Genomic DNA, 26,167 nt, shown 5'->3' with positions numbered 1-26,167 from the left:
CTGCTGTTCTATTTATTTTAAATATCTTTTTTTGTAATTTTTTGATAAGAAACGAGAAAAGACTTCATTCCTCAAAAGAACAAGGAAACAACCTAGAGGGCGAAGAAATAAGATGTCCCCTCCCCTAACCAAGGTGCAAAAGGGCGTTTAATCTAGGTTAATAGTGTAAATGGTGTAGTTACAAAAAAGCTTGTGAAAGCTACTCCAACTGGAGGCTGTAAACTGTACAAGATGACAAAATAAACAAATGACTAACACTTATTTGAAATTTTTTTAGCATTCCTTTCCTTCCATAATAGCCACAAAAAGTCTTTGTCACATTGCTCCAAAGCACATTGGCCTTTTCTTTCAAACCTCCTCCGCCAAAGGAAACGGCCATACAATCCTTAAATACATGGACAAACTACCAAAGTGCCCCCATACCCTTCTACTGAAATAACAGTGCAGAAATAGATGATTAAAAGTTTCTTCACTTTTCTTACACAAACATGCATATGTTTGGGAACGGGAAATGTGAGGAAATCTCCTTTGGACTTTGTCATTGCTAATTGTTTGTTATATTGTTGTTTCTCTTATTTTATTAAGAACTCTGGGCTATGCATGTGAATTATGAATTACTTTTTCTGATCCAAGATGTGGCACCAAGATGCAGCTACTATCTCTCCAAATTATGTAGTGCATTATTCTTGGCAAATGGGGAATCTGTAGTGGTGGAGATTAAAAGCCAGTTTGAAAGCCAGGTTTAAAACAATTCTCTTTTAAAATTCAAAAACAGTTTTTGATGTATACAATCACTTCTGGGAGAATAATATTTAAAAATGAAGTTTTTGGAGAATATTGGTTTTTCTTATTATTCAAAAGGACCCAATAATGGGTAATTATAATACAAGAGAAATTTCAACTAAGGAAATTAATTAAAAAGGAAAGTAAACAAATCATAATTAACATAATAATTAAGACAAATATATACTAAACACAAATCTACACTCCCTCTCAAGCTGGGTTGTATATAGAATACAATCCAAGCTTGGAATTGAATTCATCAAAATTTCTCTTCAGTAAAGCTTTGGTGGGAATGTCAACAATTTGATGGCAGGACGGAACATAGTTTAGTTCCACTATGTTCTTGTTGACCTTCTCAGATATGAAATGTTGATCTATCTCTATGTGTTTCGTTCTGTTATGATGGATGAGATTTTTTGCTATGTTGATTACTGCTTGACTGTCACAGTGTATTTTGAACAAACTTTGAGTTTCTATCCTTAGTTCTTCCAAAAGCTTTTGAATCCACATCCCTTAAAAAATTCCAAATGCTAAAGCTTGATATTCAGCCTCTACACTACTTCTGGCTACAATTGACTGTTTTTTGCTTCTCCAGGTGACTAAGTTGTCCCATACATAAGAGCAATATCCAGATGTAGATCTTCGATCAGTTAGCTCTCCAGCCCAAGTAGCATCAGTATAAAGTTCTACCATTCTGTTTGATGACTTTTTCAAAATAGCCCATGACTTGGAGTATGTTTCAAGTATCTTAAAATCCTGTTAACGGCCTTAAGATGATGTTCATTTGGACTGTTCATGTGCTGACTAACAATGCTGACAGAATATGATATGTCTGGTCTGGTATGTGACAAGTAAATTAACTTTTCCACAAGCCTTTGATACATGCCCTTGTCAACTGGGCTAATCCCTTCAATTTGATCTTGGCCTAAATTTGGATCCATAGGTGTTTCAGCAGGTCTACACCCCAGATTTCCGGTCTCCTTTAGCAAGTCTAAGATATATTTTCGTTGAGAGATGACAATGCCATCCTTAGATCTCACTGTCTCCATTCCTTAAAAATATCTCAAACTTCCCAAGTCTTTAATTTCAAACTCAGTTGCAAGCATCTTTTTCAAATTAAGGATCTCCCATAGATCATTTCTAGTGATGATGATGTCATCTACATATACAATCAGGATTGCGGTTTTGTTGTTTGCAGATTTCACATATAGAGTATGATCAGCTTGACATTGATGATAACCACTTTTAATCAGAACTTTGGCAAATATATCAAACCAAGCACGAGGAGATTGTTTTAATCTGCATAAAGACTTTCTCAACTTGCATACCAAGTCTTTGTTAGACTCATTTTCCATTCCAGGAGGAACCTGCATATAAACTTTTCTTCGAGATCACCATTCAAAACGACATTTTTGACATCAACTTGATGAAGGGGCCAATCTTGATTTACTACTAAAGATAAAAGGACACGAACAGTGTTTAATTTAGCAACAGGAGCAAAAGTCTCCTGATAATCGATACCATATGATTGAGTGAAGCTTTTAGCCACAAGTTTGCTTTGAATCTTTCAACACTGCCATCTAACTTGTATTTAATTGTGAAAATCCATTTGCACCCAACAGGGTTCTTTCCAAGAGGAAGTGTTGTGAGAGTCCACGTTCCATTACTTTCAAGAGCTTTAATTTCCTCACTTATAGCCTTTTTCCACTTAGGATCCTTAAGTTCATCTTGGATATTGTGTGGAATTTGAATATTGTCCAACTGCGACGAATTTAATTTTCCATATGCCACATATTTTTCAATTGGATGGCTAGTACAACTTCTAACACCTTTCCGTTAGAGTCTTGTAAGGTAGCCCCTTTCTTTCTCGAGTAAACAATAGGAATTCGACTTTGTGGGATTAAAGGTTCAGATTCAGAAACTCGTAAGACTTCAAGTTCAGAAGCAATAAGTGGGATTGACACGGGATTAGGTAGCTCATTCAGAGAAGGAGCTAAAACTTCGGATATGATGTGAGTAAGAGGTAGGGGACAAGTAGGCTGAACTTCCCATGGCTCAAATTCTTGCACATTCTCCCCTTGAATTTGAGACTTGGTGAAATAAGGTTGGTTTTCAAAGAAGGTAACATCCATTACATTTTTCTAGTAATTGGGGAATTTGTGCCCCTTTTGATGTGATGAATAACCTAGAAAAATGCACTTAATGGATTTTGGATCAAGTTTAGATTGATGGGGAGAATGATTGTGAACAAAGGAGGAACATCTAAAAACTCGAAAGGGTAATTGTGAAGAAAAGTTTTGTAGTTGGGAATGAATTGGAGGAAGACATCTCGAGGAGATTGGAATTTGAGGACTCGACTAGGCATTCGATTTATGAGAAAAGTTGCAGTAAGAATGACTTCTCCCTAAAACAGATTAGGAACATTACTAGCAATCATAAGAGAATGAGCGACCTCAAGGTGTCTATTTTTCCTTTTGGCAATCCCATTTTGTTGAGGAGTGTCCACACATGAACTAGTGTGAACTATACTATGAGATGAAAGAAATGACCTAAGAGTTGAACTGAAATAGTTTCGAATTATTATCTGTTCTAAGGACTTGAATATTACTTTGAAACTGAGTGGAGATCATAGAGTGAAAGGATTGAAAAATACTGGATGTTTCGGATTTGTCCTTCATGAGATATGTCCATGTTAGTCTAGTGTGGTCATCAATAAAAGTTATGAACCAATGTGCTCCAAATATTTTTTTTAACTCTAGAAGGCCCCCAAATATCACCGTGGATCAATGCAAAATGTTTCGAAGATTTGTAAGGCACACTTGGATAAGGATTTCTGGTATGTTTAGAGAGTTGACAAACTTCGCACTGAAAGTGACTCTGTTTTTTATTAATGAACAGATGAGGAAACAACCTTTCAAGATACACAAAATTTGGGTGACCGAGACGAAAATGCCATAACATGACTTGATTTTCACCAGACAAAGATGTAGAACAAGAAGAGGACTCGGGAATGAAACTAATAGAATTAGAAGAAGACTCACACATGGGGTTGAAAGACGAACTTGGATGATGTTTTCCTTGAAAACGATAGAGGCCACCTTGCTACTTAGCAATGCCAATCACCTTTCCCGAACCCAACTCTTGAAATTCACACAAATTCGAAGAAAATTTAGATATACAATTCAAGTCACTCGTAAGTTTGCTTATCGACATCAAGTTATAGCTCAATTTAGGAACATAAAGAACATTGGAAAGTATAAGATCATTTCATAATTTTATCGACCTTGTTCCTATAACCTCAGAGAGAGAACCATCTATTATTCAGACTGAGGAATGGCCAAGATGTGATTTAAACTGAGGGAAAATACTGATGTCTCGGGTCATGTGATCTGACGCTCCAGAATCTAGAATCCATAATTTCTGTTTATTGTGTTGTATAGAGAAGTAAGGCATGACAAAGTCCTGATGAGCAAAAGTTATAGATGTAACAGTTTGCTTTGTCATGTTGTGAGACACTGATTAATTGAGATTGAGTGGCTCAATTGATGAGTTTGAACAAAAACCAAAGAATACTCACAAATAACGCATTATCATCCCGAGCATATTTGGAAAAAAAAAAAAACAGAACTAAACTGCCTGAACCAATTTCATTTGAACCAAACCAACTGGTCTGAACCAAGTGGGGCTTAAATGAACCAAACAAAGGCTTGACTGAACAGAATTGGCCTTAGATGAACCAAATCGATTTGGCTGAACCTGAACTAATCTTGAACTGAATGTGTGAAGAAAAACCTTCACTGCCCCGATATGAACATGATAGCGATTGAATTTGGTCATCTGACGTGAGATCTCTAAACAACGTACGACAAAGAACCCATTGAATCTCTAAACGACAAAAGCAGAGTGAGCAAATTGAGTCCACATATGATGATCTGAGGAGCAAAGAACCCACGGAGAATGTGAGATCATATCTGGGCAAGGACCAACCAACAAATGGCTGATTTGGTTTAACGGATCGTAGGCTTCTCGTTGTCTATGATGGATCGCTGACGTGGGATCGAGATGAATCGAAGCTGAAGAAAAACGATGACAGTGGGTTATGAGACGAATTGGGTACGCGGATCTGGGTGCACGGACCTAGGAGTGCGTGGACGAACGACTCTGGTATGGTCAGCAACAATGGCTAGGATGTCCAGCAGTGGTAACTGCAACTTGATGACGATGGGTTCTGTGGAGGTGGTGGCAGATCTGATGACGGCGGCTAGGGTTTGTGCAGCGCTGGCGATGACGGTGGTTGGACTAGGGTTAAGGTTTTATTTTTGCTCTGATACCATGAAGTTTTTGGAGAATATTGGTTTTTCTTATTATTCAAAAGGACCCAATAATGGGTAATTATAATACAAGAAAAATTCCAACTAAGGAAATTAGTTAAAAAGGAAAGTACAACAAATCATAATTAAAATAATAATTAAGACAAATATATACTAAATGCAAATCTACGAAAAACAGTCTTAAGAACAAAAGTATTTGAGAACATTTGTCTACGACAAGCAATTTTTAGAAACAAATTGTTGAAGTCGAGAAAAATCGAGAAAGAAGCAAATTGTTAATTATACACCCAAAAAACCCTTGAGATGGTGAATGTAACTGTTATCATTTGGTTGCTGTATTTTACATTTTTGAGGTATTTCTTGCCTTCATTTGTGATGATGTTCTATTTATTCTAGAGCTGCCCAAGTGGATGATATAATCTCATATGGGTGGTCAACGTTGGGGAAAACAATTGTTTTTAAGAACCTAGATGGAAGTCATGGATGTCACGGTTACGAGAACGTGACCTGTGCTCATGGAAGATATCCAAGGGTAATTTCATCTTTAACTGAGTGAAACTTTCTTCTCCTTCTGTACCTTTCAACACTGTCATGCACCTGCACACATGGTCTTTTTAGTCAACATATTTGAAGAGCATTTATTCTTTTCAGGCTTACCGAGAATGTGCTCTCAAATGGAGATGTATATTTTGGCAGTTTCAAAGATAGTTTGCCACATGGGAAGGGAAAGTACACGTGGTTTGAAGGAACAATTTATGAGGGTGATTGGAAAGATGGAAAAATGACAGGTAAGGGAAAGATTATGTGGCCATCAGGAGCAACATATGAGGGTGATATCTCGGGTGGTTATCTTCATGGTTTTGGCACCTTCCACTATTCTGATGGGTCTATCTATAATGGAGCTTGGAGGATGAATATTCACCATGGGATTGGACGAAAGCTATATGCTAATTTAGACATTTATGATGGTTCTTGGAAAGAAGGGATACCTGAAGGTTGTGGTAGATACTTCTGGAGTTCTGGAAATTCTTATATTGGGAACTGGAAAGGTGGGCAAATGTGTGGTAAAGGGATTATGAAATGGGTAAATGGCGATCATTTCATTGGCTTTTGGCTGAATGGTCTTCGACATGGATCTGGAGTCTATTATTTTGCTGATGGTGCATATTACTTTGGATCATGGAGTAGGGGCCTCAAGGATGGAAAAGGGACATTTTATCCAGCTGGTAGCAAACCACCATCCATGGAGAAGTGGCATAACTTTCTTGGTTATGATATTGATGGAAAAGGTTTTGTATCTCGTACGCTCTCACTAAATTTAGAGAAAGAAAAGGCTCCAAGGCATGGCCTTAAGCACAGTTTGTCAGAGAAGATTTCCGTCACTGGAATTTCAAGTGCTGGAGGACTATCAAATTGGCCTACATCGATGGATGTGAATTGGGGCTCAAGTTATCCTACTCAAGAAGCATCAGCTGATGATGATTCTTGTGTGATGTCCCATGCTTCTGATCAAGGTCAAAATAATGTACCATATAATGATAGAGTGGTTTATGAGAGGGAGTACATTCAAGGAGTTTTGATACAAGAGAGGGTTAAGGACTATGAAGAACTATTGCACAAAAGTATGGAACAAAAGAAAACTACTGTGAAAGAAGCAGCGAGGGTGTCATGTGTTAACTTCTTTGAAAATCATCGGAGCTACTATTTAATGCTTAACTTGCAACTTGGTATAAGGTAAATCTGTTAATTTTTTGAAAGTATAGGCGTAATTTGTTACATCATATGTCTCTAAACTGGACCACAGGCTGCCTCACATTTGCATTAATATGATTTTTTTAAGCAATGGAAGTAGAAATAGTTTAGTTTGAAAGGATACCTAGATAAACTAAATGCTGTAGATATGCTAGTACAAAATTTTAGTAGTAGCACAAGTAACACTTTGATGTATACTATAACTATCACACACATTCCTTTAAATTGTATTTGACAAGAAATGATCCACATGATTATGTAACGCAGCGTTCTTTTTTTCTTTTGCTGATGATGAGTATCTTAATTCCTATTGAAAAGAATGAGAAATCTAGAAATTTGAATCATAACAGTAAGAGTTGCTTGCAATTTGTAAATGATTATATGATGATTTTTCTTTTTGTGATGCTAGGAAGAAAAAAAGACTTTCTCTGATTAGAAATTGATAATGGAAATTCACGAAGAACTTAAAGGGGACAGCCTATAATTTGAAGGCTTCTATACATTAGTGGCCAAAGGAAAAAAATTCACTTTCTTAGAGATCTTCCGCTTCCAAATGGCCTCTCTAGTTTATATCAGTCAGTCTTCTAGGAATATTCTCATCAAGTAAAGAAAGTCCGACGTTGATGAAAAATTCTGCTCGTTTCCCTCTTCCAAATAATGCAGTTACTCCCCCTTGAAGGTGAATCAAGTCCAGTTTCTCAGTGCGGAGCACGAAATTCTCCAGCTCTCTATTGAAAAAAATGACTTCATATTCAAGCCTTCATTGAAACTTACATTACATTTTCTTTTTGACAAGGAAACCCAACATTTCATTAAATTAATGAAAAGAGACAAGATATTGAAAACAATGAACATGAGCCAAATCAGAGCGTAGACAAAACAACAAAACAAAGTACTATGTTGTGAAAGTAAAAGCCTTCTCCAAGACTTTTCATTGAAATAATGAAACGAGTCTAGTACTCAAAGTACAAGATATAAGATATAAAACAAAAGTAATCTCAGCAACAAATGAAATTACAATGACATAAATAGACCAACAATATAATAAAAAAACAAACATATCTAAGGAGAAAAACACCCTCCAATTTAAACTAATATCTTGAATAGTGAAACTTTTCCTCTCTTTTTATTGAATTACACTGACTAATAAATTCACATATTTATGCAAGGTAATAAGACCTAATAGTATAAGAAAAAAATCTATCCTAAACCAAATCTTTAAATAATTAGTAAATAAAAGATGAGATAAAACCGAAAAAGATAACTACAAGACTATCCTAACTTAATAAATTACAATACTCCCCCTCAAGGTGGGTTGTATATATTATACAAACGCAACTTGCTATTCAAATCTTCAAAGTTAGGTCTTGATAAATGTTTGTTGAGAATATCTGCAATCTATTGCTTAGTAGGCACATAGTTGAGATGAACAACTTCATCGTTGACTTTCTTTGAGATGAAATGTGGAGCAATTTCAACATGTTTTGTCCTATCATGGTGAACTAGATTCTTTGCGATACTTATGCAGCTTGATTGTCACACATCATTTGTATTGGTGAGGAATAATCTTTTCCTAACTCACTTAGGACTCTTTTGATCCATATGGCCTTCACACATGCCCTGAGCAAGTGTTCTAAATTCAGCTTCTGCACTACTTCTTGCAACTACAGGCTGCTTTTTACTTTTCCATGTAACAAGATTGATCCATACAAAAGAGCAATAACCAGAGGTAGACCTTCTATTTGAGATGTTCCTTGCCCAATGTGCATCAGAATATACTTCAATGGTTCATCAGTTTTTTTAAAAAAATAGCCCTTCTCCAGAAGTCATCTTTAGATCTAAGAATTCGATATACAGCTTTGGTATATATTAGGATTATGCATAAATTGACTAATCATACTAACAGTAAATCCAATATTTGGATGAGTATGAGAAAGAGAGATAAGACGCCCTACAAGACATTGGTATCTCCCCCTAACTAGAGGCGTGCTCTCAAGATTGAGCCCAAGTTTCTTTTGTGGATACATAGGAGAGTCTGCTGGGTTGCATCCTAACATGCCAGTTTCTTTTAGTAGATCTAACACATTCTTCCTTTCAGGTACAACTATACCTTGTTTTGATCGAGCAACCTCCATACCTAGAAAATATTTTAGATTTCCTAGATGGCTAGATCCTTGACTTCAAATTTTTTAGCCAAGTGTCTTTTCAAGTTTTGTAATTTTGATTCATCATTTCCAGAGAGAATTATAACATCAACATATAATATCAAGAGGGCAAGTAGATTTTCAGATCTTCTTTTGACGAACAGAGTATGGTTTGTCTAACATTGTGAATACCCAGGACTAAGAACAAAGGAAGCAAATCTACTGAACCAAGCATTGCTCAAGTCCATAAAGAGATTCTTTTAGCTTGCAAACCTTTGTTATACCAAATTTCTCTTCTCATCTAGAGGAACATCCATGTATACTTCTTCTTCCAAGTCACCATTCAAGCAAGCATTCTTAATTTCTAACTGTTGAAGACCCCAATCAAGATTAGTTGCTCAAGATAATTCTTATGGTGTTAAGTTTAGCAATAGGTGCAAATGTTTCTTGGTAGTCAATACCATAAGACCGAGTAAATCCTCTGGCAACAAGTCTAGCCTTCAATCTCTCAATATTCCCATCAGCCTTAGCCTTATACTTTACTTTAAAACTCCACTTACATCCAACAGTTAGTTTCCCATTAAGTAGATCTGTCACTATCCATGTACCATTTTTTTCAAGTGCTTCAATCTCATCTTGAACTGCTTTTCTCCAACCAGGATGCATGAGTGCTTCATGAATATTAGTTGGTACCTGAACATCAATAGTAGAAACAAATGCTCGATATGATTATGATAATTCATTATAAGACACATATTTCCCAATAGGATGTATGGTACGACTCCTGACTCCTTTCCTTCCAGCAATTGGAAAGTCTAAATCGTTAACCTCTTGATTTATAATTTCCAGCCCACCTTTGTCCTCACTTATGCATTGTTCATTGGAAGTAGATGTTGGTTTAGACGTTTGGGAGAGTTGACGTGCTCCAGAATCTGTCCTCTCTGCTTGTTTGTTTCTTCTTATGAAAGTGAGCAGTTTTTTAATAGCATTTGTTGGGACAATGATATTTGGATTTGTTTCTAAAGGAGACATAGGTATACTTGAAGAAGTGGGAGGATGGGGATGGATAGGATTTAATGAAGTGACTGATTCAGATTCAGGTTCAGTCTTAAGTAAAGATATCCGTGATTGAAGTTGATTGTCATGCATGTTCACCCCCTGATGATTTTGGAATAAAATGGGACGTCTTCAAAGAAGGTGACATCCATGGTATCATATACTCAATTTTTGTAATGAAAAGCATTTGTAACCTCGTTGAGTGGGTAGTACCCCAAGATATGCATTTATGGGCTCAAGGATCCAACTTACTACAATGTTGGGAATGGATGTGAACGAATGCACTACACCCAAAGACTTTAGGAATCAAATCAAAGACTGAGCACGAAGATGAGGAAAGGATAGAAAGAAGACTTGACGAGGAGTGGAATAACTTCTCTCGAATAGAATTTAGGAACGTGAATAGAGAACATCAAGCATCAAGTGACTTCAAGAAGATGTCGATTCTTGCATTAAGCTATCCCATTTTGTTGAGTATCAACATAAGAGTTGAGGTGGAGAATTCCTTGATTTGGTAGGTACTCTCCAAGATATGAACTAAAAAACTCTTTTGCATTGCCTGTTTTGAGGACAGATTTTTGTTTGATAGTGATTTTTGATCATATTATGAAACTGTTTGAAATGATTATAAACTTCAGATTTTTCTTTCATAAGAAAGACCCAAGTAACCGTGCATGATCATCAATAAAGAAAACAAACCATCGAGTCCCAGAGATATTCTTTTATTTTCAAAGGACCCCATACATAACTATGAATCAATGAAAGAGGACTTGAAGGTTTGTAAGCAATAGGAGGATAAGGGTTCCTAGTATGTCTGACAATTTGAAAAATCTCACAATTGAATAATGCAGGATTTTATTATGAAAAAACTTCCGAAATATTTTAGAGAGATAAAAAATTTGGATGACCCGACTGATAATGTAATAACATCATTTCTCTATCCTTATTGACACAAGAAGAAAACAGACTACTAGAAATAAAAGAATATAACAATGAAGACTCGTCTTCAAATGCTAATGGGCCTAGATCATAGTCGAGAAGATAGAGTCTGGAACATAGGTCAACACTGCCAATTGTCTTCCCCGATTCCAAATCCTGAAAAATACATGAGTTTGAATAAAATTTAGTCACACAAGATCGATCATGTGTCAATTTACTTATTAAGAGTAAGTTGCAATCTAAGTTTGGCACATGTAAAACATAATTGAGATATAAATTTAAAGTAACTTCGATTGAACCTGTCCTAGCTACTTTGGAATATGAACCATCAACAATTTTCACATATGAATTTGATGTATTAGCTTGGTAATTTTGGAATAGGGATTTGTTTCCTGTCATATGATAGGAGGCTCTAGTGTCTACGATCCAACGTTGCATCCCTTCTTTACTAGTTAGAGCAGTAGGCATGACTTTTTGAGCAACCAATCCTGCTCCTTGTATTTTGAGTGACCAATGATCTTTTGCATTGCTTCAATTTGTTCTTTGCTAAAAGGAGTCGATTTTGAAGTAACAGAATTATTAGAGGCTACATTAGCCACATACGCTCGAGTCCCCGACTCTCACGATCATTACGATGCCATGGTTTCTTGTCAATGGTTTTTTGTGGAGTTTCCAACATGTGTCTTTTATATGACTCACTTTTCTACAATGTTCACACCATGGTCTCTCTCTTTTTGCTTATTGTCACTTGGCACTGTTGGATTAAAACTACGGGCATCGAGTGCAGAAGCATCCACAATTGTAGGAATTGATTCTAATTTACCCATCATTAAACTCTTCCTACTTTCTTCTCGCCTAACTTCTAAGAAGGTTTCGCGAAGACCTGGTAGTGGCATAATTCCTATTATTCTCCCTCAAACTTCATCCAAATTATTGTTTAAGGCAAAGGAGGAATTTGTAGGTCCTCTTTTTCTCAAGAGTTTCCTTATAGTGAGTAGCATCACTAGTACACTTCCATGTGTAAACTTTAAATAAATCAAAGTGTTGCCAATGACGAGAGAGATTAGTAAAATATTGAGTAACAGATTGATGACCTTGGCGAAAATCATGAGGAATTGATTCAATTCGAAATAAACCTGAAGTGTTCTCTTTGCTCAAAAAGGTCTCCTTGACAATGTCCCAAATCTCATGTACTCTTTCATATAAGAGAATTTTCACTTATCTCATTCGTCATCTACATGACCATGATGTTGTCACTTTCCACTTTGAATTCTGGATCAATTTTTTTGGGCGACTTGTTCTCACTGGAGAGAGTCATCCTCCCTTACTACATATGAACATCTTAAGCGATTGTGACCATTGAATGTAATTGTGGCCATTCAATTTGTGACTTGTGATTAAGGTATGTGATGAAGATTCATTGGAAATAATTTCCATTGATTTTGATGGATTAGTCATGTTGAATATAGAAAAAGGAATTTCTTCCTTGTATTTATCATTTTTTCCTCGTATATTTATTCCCTTATATTTCCTATTACCGTTAGTTTATTTCATATTATAGTTATGTCTCTCTCTTTAAATTAGGATTCTATCTTTGTACAAAATTAAGAAGAAATAATAGAATTCTTCGAGTCATGTTGGAAAAGCAAGGGGAACCAACTATTATTGCTGAAGAAAAATAATCCCATCTACTATCACTGTAATTGGATTCTTGGAAGGAAAAAAACCAAAAAACCAAAAAAAAAAAAAATAATAATAACTCCCGATGGCAAGCAGCGAATGTCGAGCGGCGGTGGATGAGACTCGATGACCATAGGCGAGAGGGAGATGTGAGCCGGTGGGGACAAACCAAACTCATGAGCAGCGACGGTGAGAGGGAGACTTATGAAACAAATTCTACGAGGAACAAAACCCACGAGCGGCGATGGTGGACTAAACCCATGAGGAATTGACCCAAACTCAGAGAGATTCGAGCGGAACTTCGACGGTGATTTGCGAGAAGAACTCATGAGGATGAAGACAACCCACCCATTGCGAGATGAACCCACAACGGCCACGACGATCAGAAAATTTCGCCGGAAATGGTGAGCTGTGCTAAGGCTAGGGTTGGCTGTGATACCATGAAACTTTTTCTCTCTTTTTATTGAATTACACTGACTAATAAATTCCCATATTTATAAAGGGAATAAGACCTAATAGTATAAGTAAAAAATCTATCCAAAACCAAATCTTTAAGTAATTAGGAAATAAAAGATAAGATAAAACCAAAAAAGATAATTACAAGACTATTCTAACTTTAATAAATCACGACAAATAGAGTATTCAGCAAATAATTTGGAAAGAGAGCACCATGAAGAAGCTTTGACTCGAGCAATCTCATAACGATTAAACGAAGGAAGGGACTTGTCATGAAAAATATGTTGGTTACTTACAAACCAAATTTCTTTTAAAAGTCTCGTACAGACTATTTACCAAGCTGAACAAGAAGCTTCCCAAAAATCACTAACAGCCCCATTCAGTAAAGGGGAGAGTTAAAAAAGTCGAGCAAATTTATATTTTAAAACCTCTGAACCAACCCAAAGATGATGCCAAAAAAGGATTCTTGTACCATATCTTAAGGAGAATGGAGCAAACGAATCCACAGATTTCCAAGTTCGAGATATATTGATCTATGGTCTTCGAAGACTAGAATGAAGATTTCCATTTTTTTATAATTATTGTTTTGTAATATTATATGAACATGTTTTATGTTAAAATTTTTGTATAATTATTATTTTGTAATACATTACATAATACATATTTTAATTTTTTAAAAAGGAGTTGACTTTATAACATGACATATTGTATTTCTAAATGTTTTTATCTTTTTTAATATAATTTTGCATTTTAAAACTTAAAATTTAAAATCTACCTACAATGAAAACATAGAAATGTTATTTTTAGAATTTGCACGGTTTGGATCATAGAATCTGAAATCAATTTTCAGAAATAGAATCCGGGTTGTCTACCACACACATTTTCCGAAATCAGTGAATCTGAAAATAGAAAAGAAAATTCGAATTACCAACCAAGCATGCCCAAATTTACCCAAATTAGATTTCAAACAACAATACAGATAACCTAGTCAAATACAAAATTAACTTCAACCAACCATTCCATTTAGTCCAATTAATCCAACTTACTTAGATAATTTGGTGAAAATAAATATGACGTAAATAATTTTTTTTTTGAAATGGAAACAACATTTTTCATTGATGAAATGAAAAGAGATTAATGCTGAATGATACAATGAAATAACAAGAACTAGAACTAGAATCACCCTCATCACATCCCAAAATAAAATATGGTAATGACAATTGAATACTTTATATCATAAAGACATAATTACATAGATTGAACGAAAGTATTCCAAATATGACAGTAAATAATTGTATATGAAAATGCAGGGTGTTACGATTATTTATCTTCAATCTGCCAACGCCACTTATTGCCAATGCCACTTATCTTATTTGCTTGTGATGATATTGAAGTTACCAATTAGCCTTTTTCATGAATTCATTGAAAAATATGTTTCCTTTAAAATAAAAAAAAAAAAAAAACATCTCGATTCTCGAGAGAATTTCATTTGAGCTATCTGAGTTATAATATAATGGTTTGTATTAACAGTCCCTGAGAAGAAGTTATAGGTAATTCTATTTGAAATATTTTGCTATTCAAATAATTGTTTCCCAAATTAAGGGATTAATGTTTTTCCTATAAGAAAACAAATGCCAACTAAAGACCAGAAAATAATGCTTCCTAAAGGTTGTCTGGAGTTTGTTTTTAGGCCTGTTCACGAGATATCTAAACTGAATTAGATAATAATGGTTACTAATTACTCTATTTGAAGTTTTCAGGTACACTGTTGGTAAGATTACACCAGTTCCTATGCGTGAAGTTCGAGCTTCTGATTTTGGAAAACGGGCTAGAATAGTGATGTACTTTCCTAGAAAGGGTTCTCAGTTTACACCTCCACACTATTCTATTGACTTCCATTGGAAAGACTATTGTCCTATGGTCTTCAGGTAGCTAATGATCTACTGCACATCATTCAATTATTTATTTATAATATTGCAATAAAAATTTATGTATTTAGAGGGTGTTTGGGGCAAAAAGTGGAGTTGTGAACTTTGGAAAGTTGTAAACTTTTGAGGTCCACAGTGTAAAGAATTAATAAGACATAAAACTGATTTTTTTTTTTAGTGGTGGGACCCACAAACTCCTTGGACCAAACAAGGAGTGGAGTTCACAACTCCACACTTCCCAACTCCTTAGCCCAAACATCCCCATAAACCTTTGGTTATGGTCCTGATTGCTAAACCAACAATAACACGATGATGTTATTCTTACTCTTTTTCTAACTTCCTAGTTGTCTCGATGTTGTATTTGAATGACATACCATCATTTCAATTTCCTTCGACTACCCACCAAATTTTAAGAGCGCTATGGAAGTGTTAACCTAGTTGAGATGTCTGGGTGCACCTCCTAATCCTTTGGTTTTATTGTTTATTTCTATAAATACTACGTTTGTTCTCCTTTGTTGTAGTTTCTTTTCTAGAGGATTTTGATCTTCAAAGATTTTGTTTTTTCTTTTTGAAAAGGAAACACGGCTTTTCAATGATGAAATGAAAAGAGAACATATTCTTGTTATTTAGTTATTTAGTCTTTGCTTGTAATCTTCTTTTGTTTCAGTTTTAAAACCAGTTACTTGTTCAACTGGTTCCCTCTTTAGTCAGTTAGGCCGGCTGGTTCCTTATATAAGAGCCTTCATTTGTAACGCTTCTTCATCATTTAATGAAGTTTGAGGTACTATTTTCAGTTGTGTGCATCAAGTGGTATCAAAGCTCTCGATCAAAGGCTGAAAAATTAATTTCAAATTGGATCTTTTCCATTCTAGAATCATGGTCGCAGAAGCTGTCACCACATTAAAATGTCGATTACAAGATGTTGTTTTCACTTGTGTGCATCAAGTGGTATCAAAGCTCTCGATCAAAGGCTAAAAAATTATTTTCAAATTGGATCTTTTCCATTCCAGAATCATGGTCGCAGAAGCTGTCACCACATTAAAATGTCGACTACAAGATGTTGAACTGGCAATTGTAGATATAAACAATAATGTTTCCACCCTCGCTGGGGGAATAGAACAACTCACTCAACAATTCACAACCTTCACAGCAACTAACCAAGTAAATCCAAGAATCCGAGCCAATAGAAGAGCCAATGTTCAAGAGGAGATTGTCCAAGATAGAAGGCAAGAAAGTGTTAGGTACCCGGTCGCTGCAAACAAAGTAAAAGAATACCCAACAAAGCAGAATTCCCAGAAAACAGAGCAAGATACTACTATGATATTATTTATGACACTCTGGGAAAAAGTACAGAACAGAAGCTTTAAGAACGAGAATAATAACAAGGAAAATTCTAAGAACAAGATAGTAACCAGCCTATTCGAGAGGGCTGCCTTCTCTCCTCTTGCTGAAGCTTCTTCAGACAATCACCAAAATCTTCTTGCCTCCTCCCCTCACATTGCCCTGCTATTTAAAACCAGAAAAGTGGTCCCCTCTCCCTCCCTTATCCAGACGGTTATCAGCCCTTCATGGATATGCACCACTATCATCCAAATATTCTTTTTCAACCTAGGCAATATTTCTTTTTTACCCCTCCTCTTGTATGTTGATGATTGGGGGTCTAACAGAAAGATTAAATGATCTTCCTTTACCATGTTTTATGGTTGATGACTGATTCTTTCAAAGAAGAGGAAGGACTTAACCAAGAACTTTGGTCTAGAATTCCAAGAAGACAATGGGGAGACGATGAAGTCTAAGAACAACTCGATTATAAAATAAAAATGGCCCTTCCAGTATTTAATGGTCGAATGGGCATTGAAAATTTTTTTCATTGGAAAACGTGGAGAATTTCTTTGCATACACTAACACTGCTGAGGGAAAGAAAGTCAGATTGGTTGCCTACAAACTTCAAAGTGGGTGTTAGCTTGGTAACAAATCGTGAATAATAGAAGGTATTATGGTAAACCTCCCATTCGAAGTTGGCCTAAAATGTTGAGATTAATGAAGAGGTTCCTCCCTATGAATTATCAGCACGTTCTATACAGTAAGTACCAGAAGTGCCAACAGGGAGACCGATTTATTGCAGATTACACTGTGGAGTTTCATCGATCAGTCGCAAGAAATAATTTACCAGAAAATGAGCATCAACAAATTGCAAGGTTTGTCTTTGGACTGAGTGAAGACATAAAAAAGGTAGTAATTTACATCCTTTAGCTTATCTTGCTGATGCTATTTCTTTGGCTACCAAGATTGAAGAAGAAAAGGAAATAAAACTTGCAAGGACATATCAAAAAAGGTAGGAAGCAACAATTTTCCTCCAAGAAAGGAAATCTTGAATACAACAAGCCATCTACTTCCCAAGACAGAACAAACTCAAACAAGAATGATGACCATATCAATAAAGGAGCTTTCACTAGTAAGGTTTCTTAAACCACCGATTGACCCAAAAGTTTAAGTTGATGGGTAAAGGCGTAATTAATTATATTATCTAACACTCCCCACTTGTGAGTTTGAAACATGAAGATGAGTCAAACAAGTGGAAATAATATTAATTTGAGGAGGAAATAACGTTGTAGGAGTTTGAACATATAACCTCCCTGGACCACTTGGTCTGATACCATCTAAATTTGGGAGAATGATTATATTTTCTCTTATTCCCTATATGCAAACTTAGGTCTTCTCATGTAGAAGAAAGACCTCTTACAATTATGGAAAATAATAAAGTCACTAAAAGAAAAAATTTAACAATTGATATTTATACACGTAGAAATTCCAGCACTCCCCCTCAAGCTGGTTTGAAGATATCTTCCATAGCCAGTTTGTCGATCAATCTATCAAATTGTTCCTTTGGAAGATCTTTAGTTAGTACATCATCAATTTGCTATGATATAGGAAGATAAGGAATACATATCGTTCTTGCTTCAATCTTCACCTTAATAAAATGCTTATCAACCTCTATATGTTTTGTTCTATCATGAAGAACTGGATTATGAGCAATAGAGATGGCTACTTTATTGTCACTATAAATCCGTATAGGTGTAGTCAAGAAAATCTTCAATTCTTCAAGAATCCTTTTGATCCATATGCCCTCACTAATTCCATGAGCTAAAGCTCTAAACTCTACTTCTAGCCACCACATTCTGTTTTTTACTTCTCAAAGTAACCAATTTCCTCAAATGAAGGAACAATAACCAAAAGTAGATCTTCTATCTGTAACACTTTCTGCCCAATTTGCATCTGTATAAACTTCTATTTGGAAGTGATTATGGCTTTTGAATAAAATACCTTTTTCAAGTGACCATTTCAAATACCTCAAAATTCTATAGGTAGCTTCAAAATGAGTTGATCTAGGAGCATGCATAAATTGACTAACCATGTTCATGGTATATGCAATATCAGGACGTTTATGAGGTAGATAAACCAATCTTCCAACAAGTCTCTGATAGCGTTCCTTATCCTTTATTTCTTCAACTTTTGCTAATTGTGGCTTTAGATTTGGTTCAGTAGGGGTTTCCGCAATCTTGCAACCAAGTAAGCCTGTTTCTTTAAGTTAGTCAAGAACATACATGCTTTGATTAACAGAGATACCCTTCTTCGATCTTGCAAAATCCATTCTTAGGAAATATTTCAATGTTCCCAAATCCTTGATTTGAAATTCACATGCAAGTTTTTTCTTAAGATTCGGTAAACCTGCTTCATCATCACTTGTAAGAATAATATCATCTACATAGACAATCAAAAATGAAATTTTATTATTCTCCAAGTGTTTATAAAAATATAGTATGATCTACTTGACTCTGAAGAAATCCATAGTTGGACAACCTTTCCCAAACGCTCAAACCAAGCTCTTGGAAACTGTTTAAGACCATGAAGAGATTTCTTTAATTTGCAAATTTTACTACATCCGAGTTCATTTTCAAAACTTGGTGGCAAGCTCATAAATACCACTTCCTTGAGATCACCATTCAGAAAAGCATTTTTCACGTTAAGTTGATAAAGTGGCCAAGCTGAATTAACTACAACAGACAAAAGAACTCTAATAAAGTTAATTTTGGCATATGTCTGAGTAAATCCTTTAGCTACCAGTCTTGTCTTGTATCTCTCAGTACGACCATCTCCATGATATTTTATGGTAAACATCCATTTACAACCCATTAGTTTTGTATTTTTGTGCAATTCTACTATTTCCCAATTTCCATTTTGTTTTAGAGCATTCATCCCCTCCATAATAGTTAATTTCCAATTTATATCTTTTAACACCTCTTTTATTTTCCTTGGAAAAAAACAAGTCATCTATCCTAGATATGAAGGCTCTATAACTATTTCACAATTTCTGATATGACATGAAGTTTGCAATAGGATATTTGGTACAACTGCGAACACCTTTTCTAATAGCTACTGGAACATCGGGATCAAACATGATTGATAGAGTGTTTTGAATTGTAGAAGTAGGAGTGGGAGAAGAAGAAGAAGGACTACCAGTTTCATTCTTCGGAGTCTCAGAATGGCTCTGTGAAGGATAAACTATTTGGTCTTGGTTCCTTTGATTGAAGTTTCTTCTAGTATAAAACTTAAACTTAGGAATTTGACCAATATGATCATTTTGTAGTATTTCTCCCTTTGATTGAGAAGTTTTTACATTTGGCATTATAGGATTAGACAGAGGAACAAAAACATCTCAAAAATTATCTTCCAAATTTGATCTCTCCCCCTGAAGAGAATTTTGGGTAAAATAGGGTTGATTTTTTAAAAAAGACGCATCCATACTTACAAAAAGTTTTTTTGTCTGAGGATCAAAACATTTATAACCTTTTTTACATGACGAGTAACCTAAGAAAATGCATTTAACAGCCCTATGATCAAGTTTGGGCTGAAAGTGACTAGGTATGTGAACATAGGCAGTACGATCAAAAACTTTAAGATATAATTTAGAATATATTCGGGATGTTGGAAAAACACCGATGGGAGATCTAAAATTCAAGGTCTTAATAGGCATTCTATTTGTTAGGTAGATGGTTGTGAGAATGGGTTTCCCCGTAGATATTTTGGAACATGCACTGAAAACATTATAGCACAAGCTACTTCAAGTAAATGCTTATTTTTTCTTTTAGCAATCCCATTCTGTTGAGTATCCCGGCATGTAGACTGATGAACAATTCATTTTCTTTAAAAAATGCACCAAAAATTCATTGAAATGTCAAGTTCCATGATTAGAGTGTAAAATACAAATTTTTGTTTGAAACTATGTCTCAATCATACTGTAAAAATGGTTAAAAATGTCTTTCACCTCAGATTTTTTTCCCCAATTAAGTAAACTCAAGATAAACGAGTATGATCATCAATAAAAGTAACAAACCATCTTTTTCCACTATGAGTTGTAATTTTAGGACCCCAAACATTGCTATAAATTAAATAAAAAGGTTTTGATGCTTTTTAAGGTTTTGAAAGATATGTGGATCGATGATTTTTTTTGCCAAAATGCAACTTTCACAATCAAAGGAGGAACAATCAATTCCCTTAAATAAATTTGGAAATAAGTATTTAAGATAAGAAAAACTAGGATGGCATAGCTTACGATACCATAGTATTATTTATTCTTTAACAGAAAGAGGACTTATACTACTTAAACCCTGAGTTATTTTATTGCTAAAAGAACCTTTATCAAAGTAATAGAGGCCATCAAGCATCCTAGCATTTCCAATCATCTTCTCTGATTCCTGAAAAGTACAGTGAGATTCAAAGAAAATAATACAATAGTTAGAATTTCTAGGGAGTTTAGAAACTGATAAATGATTACAAGCTAATTTTGGAACATGTAAGATAGACTATAGAGCAATATTTTCAATCAATTTAATGGTTTTTTTCCTGCTATTGAAGAAAAACTACCATAAAAAATTCTAATTTTTCATTGCAATATGATGGGGAATTGGAATAAAAAAAGAACGGGTCATGTGATCTGAAGCTTCGGAATCAATAATTCATGGAGAAGAATTACACTACAAGAAAAGACTCGAGGATAAATATTTGTTTGTGTCATAGAAATACAAGAATTATTAGATGACAAATTGATGGGTGACCATTTAAGGATTTCATGAATTTGCTCTTGTAACATAACTGAAAATAGAAGGATTCAAGAAAGAAATCCAACAGGGAGATTAACAAAAGGGATGAAGAAGTTTAATAAATTTATTGATTCAGCAAAATTATTGGAAATCCCCCTTGGAAATGGCCAATTTACTTGGTCAAGAGATGGTCCTCCAGCTTCTTCTTCACTTCTTGATAGATTTTTGGTATCAAATACTTGGGATGATATCTTTGCAAATACTAGAGTAGTAAGAATGGCAAGAACATGTTCAGACCATTTTCCAATCGTTCTTGAAGCCGGTTGTTTTGAATGGGGGCCATCTCCCTTCAGATTTTGTAACAGTTGGTTATCCATAGTAGAAAGCTGTAAAATTGTTAAAGACACTTTGTCAGTGGATGTTCATCAAGGTTGGGCTGGATTTGTCATCTCTATGAAGTTAAGAAAAGTTAAAACAGCCCTTAAAGCTTGACATGTAGAGTTTGAGAAAGCAAGAAAATCAAATGAGGAAGTGCTATTAAGAAAATTAGAGGAAATTGATGAACAAGTAGAAGCTTATGGCTTAACAGATTCAAACAGAAGTTTGAGAAATGTGTTGATGGCTGAACTTTTTTCCCATTATAGAACAGATGAAAGAAATCTAAGACAATAAAGCAAGCTGAATTGGCTAAGTTTAGGGGATGAAAATACAAAATTCTTTCATAGATTTCTAGATGCAAAAAAAAAGGAATTTGATTTCTGAGCTCATAAATGATCAAGGAGTAGCAACCAATTCTTTCAAAGAGATTGAAGACCTCATCTTAGATTTCTACTCCACTTTATATACCAAATTTCCAGGTCAAAGAACAGTGCCTCTCAACCTGAAATGGTCCAAAGTTTCCACTGCTGATAATGCAAAGTTGACAGCAAGGTTCTCTTTAGTAGAGATCAAATCTGCCCTAAATCTGTTAGGTAAAAACAAGGCCCCTGGACCGGATGGTTTTACAGCTGAATTCCTTCTCAAATTTTGGGATTTCTTCAAGGATAAATATCTAGAACTTTTTGAAGACTTCTACAATAATGGAAAGTTAAATTCATGCATAAAAGAAAACTTCATCAGCCTTATTCAGAATAAAAAGGATGCTACTCAGGTATGTGATTTCAGGCCAATAAGCCTAACCACTTCGTCTTACAAATTAGTAGCTAAAGTGTTAGCGGAAAGGTTGAAAAAAGTAATGCCAAGTATAATAGAGGCTTCTCAAAGTGCTTTTATCGAAGGAAGACAAATTTTAGACCCCATTCTTATTGCAAATGAAGTGGTTGAAGACTACCGTTCTAAGGGAAAAAAAGGACGGATTCTAAAACTTGATTTAGAAAAGGCCTTCGACAGGGTGGATTGGGAGTTCCTTGAAAAAATTCTAGTTGAGAAGAATTTTGACTCAAGATGGATTATGTGGATGATGGGCTGTATTTCTAACACAAAATTCTCAATCTTCATAAATGGAAGACCTTGTGGCAGAATTCAAGCTTCAAGAGGAATAAGGCAAGGTGACCCTCTTTCTCCTTTCTTATTTCTACTAGTCAGTGAAGTCCTAAATGCATTACTTTTCCAGTTTCAAGAAAAAGGCAAGTTTGAAGGTTTTATTGTTGGCAAAGACAGAATTTATGTTTCTAATTTACAATTTGCCGATGATACTCTAATTTTCTGCCAAGATGACAAAGAAAAACTCAGCAACCTAAAGAAAATACTTGAATTATTTGAGTGGTGTTCGGGGCTGAAGGTAAATTGGGAAAAATCAGCTTTATGTGGCATCAATATAGACCATTTCAAGTTACAATCAGAAGCAGCCCTCCTAAATTGCAAGGCTGTCCACCTCCCATTTATGTACCTTGGCCTTCCTCTAAGGGGATACCCTAAACAATTAGCTTTTTGGCAACCAGTGATCAACAAAGTCCAAAGCAAACTGGACAAATGGAAGAGATACAACCTCTCTAGAGGAGGTCATGCCACCCTATGCAAGTTAGTTCTTTCTCATATACCAACTTACTATATGTCACTTTTTCAGATACCAGAAAAGGTGATTCAATCTCTAGAAAGAACATTGAGGGATTTTTTTTGGGAAGGGCATTTTGGAAGCAAAATAAATCATCTGGTTAAATGGAGCATAGCTTCACGGTCTCAAGAAGATGGTGGACTCGACATTGGGTGCTTGAAACTCAGAAATTAGGGCCTTCTAGAAAAATGGGGGTGGAGGTTTTTCTTTGAGGTCAGCTCACTTTGGAGAAAAGTCATTATAAGCATTCATGAAAGAAGTAAGTTTGGTTGACATACCAATGGTAAATTTTCCAGCAGCCTTAGAAGCCCATGGATTAATATTTCAAGATTTTGGTTAAAAGTGGATTCCTTGGCAGCCTTCAAGGTTGGTAATGGTGAAAGAATAAGCTTTTGGAGAGATCCTTGGTTGGATTTGGTTCCTCTAAAAATCTCATTCCCTAATCTTTTCTCTATCTCCACCAAACCCGAAGGTTCATTACAAGATTATTGGGATGAGATTTCAACATCTTGGACTTTTCATTTTAGAAGACTGTTAAAGGATGAAGAGGCAGAAAACTTCCAGCTTCTGTATGGAAAACTCAATCACTGTAAACTTAATTCGATTCCAGATAAAAGACGGTGGTCTTTAGAACCAAGTGGGGTTTACTCAGTCAAGTCTCTTGTAAAGCATCTATCTTTCTCCTCCCCAATTGGTCAGCCACTAGAATCAGCATTATGGAAGTCTAAGAGCCCTAGAAGGGTGAATATTCTGATTTGGATCATGCTGAATGGCTCTCTTAATAGCACAGATATCCTCCAAAGAAAGTTACCTACTCACTATATTTCTCCACAGGTTTACACTTTTTTGTTGGGTAAACTCAGAATCTCTCTTGCATTTGTTCTTCCAGTGTGTTTTTGCAGAATTTTGTTGGACATCTCTCTTCAAATGCTTTAATGCCAGCTGGGTTCTTGATAATGACTTTAAGGCTAATGTGCTTCAACTCTTGATTGGGCCACGTCTGAAGAAGAAGCCAAGACTATTTTGGACCAACGCAGTTAAAGCTTTATTATCAGAAATTTGGTTTGAAAGAAATCAAAGAGTATTTCAAGACAAAGCTACTTCTAGTTGAACTAAGTTTGATATCGCCCATATCAACGCCTCCTCTTGGTGCTCGCTTTCCAAAACTTTTCAAGACTTCTCTTTACAAGACATTAACCTCAATTGGAAAGCCTTTATTTTCCCGCTCTCTTGATTTTGTAACAGCATAGTAATGGTTATTATTTCCAGTTTAACTTTCAGATAATCATTTGGTTGTAAGCCTTATCTTTTGCAAAATCCTCTTCATTTTGTACTTAGCTTTGGATTCTAGTCTTTCTTGGAGATGATGAGAATGCTAGGGAGGTGTCAAACCTAGTTGAGATGTCTTAGTGCATTTGCTAATCCGTTTTGTGGTTTTTAGTGTGCTTGTTTGTATTGCACTTTATGTTTGTTTCCTTCTTGTTACTTGTAACATCTTTCATTATCTTAATGAAGTGGATTGTTTCTTGTTAGAAAAAAACATAACTGAAAATAGAAGAAATCCACCAAAATATAAATTAAACCCAATAAGGAATTAAGTCAAATCAATAGAACCACTCTTTGGACCAAACCAGAAATAAACCTAACCAGACTGAAATTTAACCGAACCAAACTGGTTTGACTGAACTGACCAAACTGGTTTGAATGAATCGAACTGGCCTTGAACAAAACCTGACCAACCTCGAACCGAATGTTTGAAAAAAATTGCTGCTGATGAAGACTTAAAAGTCTTGGAGAAATCTTGAAAGAATTATGAAGTAGAAGTTTTAATGATGATCTAAATAGAGTGTTAAGTTCCCTTTAAATAGGCCCAAAGGATAAGGGCTTGTACACACCTAAATAACTAACCTAACCTCTTTTAAATAGATACAAAGGAGAAGGATTTTGTCACACCTAATCTAAGATTAAAACTGAAATTATTAAAAGAAAGAGAATATAATCGGTCAAATACAAGAAATATCCAAAATACCCTTGATACCCCTACATCAACTCGACCCCCTTAGAATTAAACTCATCCTTGAGTTTTAAGTTGAAAACTTGAACATATCTAGGACTTGATCAGGGAAGATGTCAGCTACATTGAAAGTATTGCTTATGTTGAAGGAAGTTGGGAGGTCTATCTTGTAAGCATTATCATTGAATTTCTCAAGGACAGGAAATGGTCTAAACTTTTTGTTGTTAAGTTTGTTGTATGCTCTTTTTGGTAAGCAGTCCTTGCAGAGATATATCATTACAAGATCTCCCAATTTGAATGAAACATGTCGTTTGTGAACATCTACTTAAGCTTAGTATGTAGAGGTTGCTTCCTCTAGGTGTTCAATGACTTCCAAATGTAGCTTTTGAATGCGTTCAACAAGTTGTTCAGCTTCTTCACTAATATCTACATTAGAAGGAAGAGTTGTGAGATCAAAAGTCAAACGAAGGGGTTTAGTATATGCAATATCAAATAAACACTTCTCTATTGATCTATTGTGCATATTGTTGTAAGCAAACTCCGCTTGTGCAAGGTTGGTGTCCCACTGTTTTGATTGGTTTCCACATAGACATTGAAACATATTACCCAATGTTCTGTTTGTAACTTCGGTTTGGCCGTCCATTTGTGGGTGGCTTGAGGAGCTAAATTTTAGTTTAGTGCCAAATTGTTTCCATAAACTTTTCCCAAAAAAAAAAATGAAAAACTCATGAATTTAATATCTCTATCAGAAACTATTGTCTTTGGAATGCTGTGAAGCCTAGCAATATCTTTAAAGAAAAGATTAGCAATGTTCAAAGCATCATATGTTTTCTTACCTGGTATGAAATGAGCCATTTTACTAAATCTATCAACCACAACAAAGATAGAGTCATATCCCCATTGTGTTCTTGGTAATCCTTAAATAAAGTC

At 35.3% G+C, this 26,167-nt stretch overlaps 1 protein-coding gene across 7 annotated transcripts; it reads left to right on the top strand.

The window, feature by feature from the left end:
• The first annotated feature begins 62 nt into the window (after positions 1-62).
• Positions 63-15,073, top strand: LOC150029921 (phosphatidylinositol 4-phosphate 5-kinase 8-like). Of its 7 annotated transcripts, XR_016527258.1 has the most exons (5): positions 63-740; positions 5,511-5,646; positions 5,766-6,848; positions 12,782-13,089; positions 14,902-15,040. XR_016527258.1 is itself a non-coding variant. In XM_090310265.1 (4 exons), exons 2-4 carry the CDS (start codon positions 5,630-5,632, stop codon positions 14,914-14,916), a joined length of 1,122 nt encoding a protein of 373 aa, XP_090166391.1. In that variant the 5' UTR covers positions 63-740; positions 5,511-5,629; the 3' UTR covers positions 14,917-15,059. The 7 variants fall into 7 exon arrangements, 6 of the variants coding, with proteins under 6 accessions (XP_090166391.1, XP_090166390.1, XP_090166389.1 ...); XM_090310265.1 differs by lacking the exon at positions 12,782-13,089 and having other exon boundaries at positions 14,895-15,059; XM_090310264.1 differs by lacking the exons at positions 12,782-13,089; positions 14,902-15,040 and adding an exon at positions 12,590-12,768.
• The last annotated feature ends 11,094 nt before the right edge of the window (positions 15,074-26,167 follow it).

This window comes from Benincasa hispida, unplaced genomic scaffold, assembly GCF_027475165.1.
Source record: "Benincasa hispida cultivar pf3 unplaced genomic scaffold, pf3_genome.v1.1 HicScf810, whole genome shotgun sequence".
NCBI classification, from domain to species: Eukaryota; Viridiplantae; Streptophyta; class Magnoliopsida; order Cucurbitales; family Cucurbitaceae; genus Benincasa; species Benincasa hispida.
The sequence above is the reverse complement of the archived record's forward strand: the minus strand, read 5'-3'. Positions and strand labels throughout refer to the sequence as shown.

Excerpts from the sequence above, each read along its gene's own strand:
- LOC150029921 (XM_090310260.1), top strand. Across the intron at positions 6,849-14,901 it reads AACTTGCAACTTGGTATAAG|GTACACTGTTGGTAAGATTA; the intron begins GTAAATCTGTTA and ends TGAAGTTTTCAG.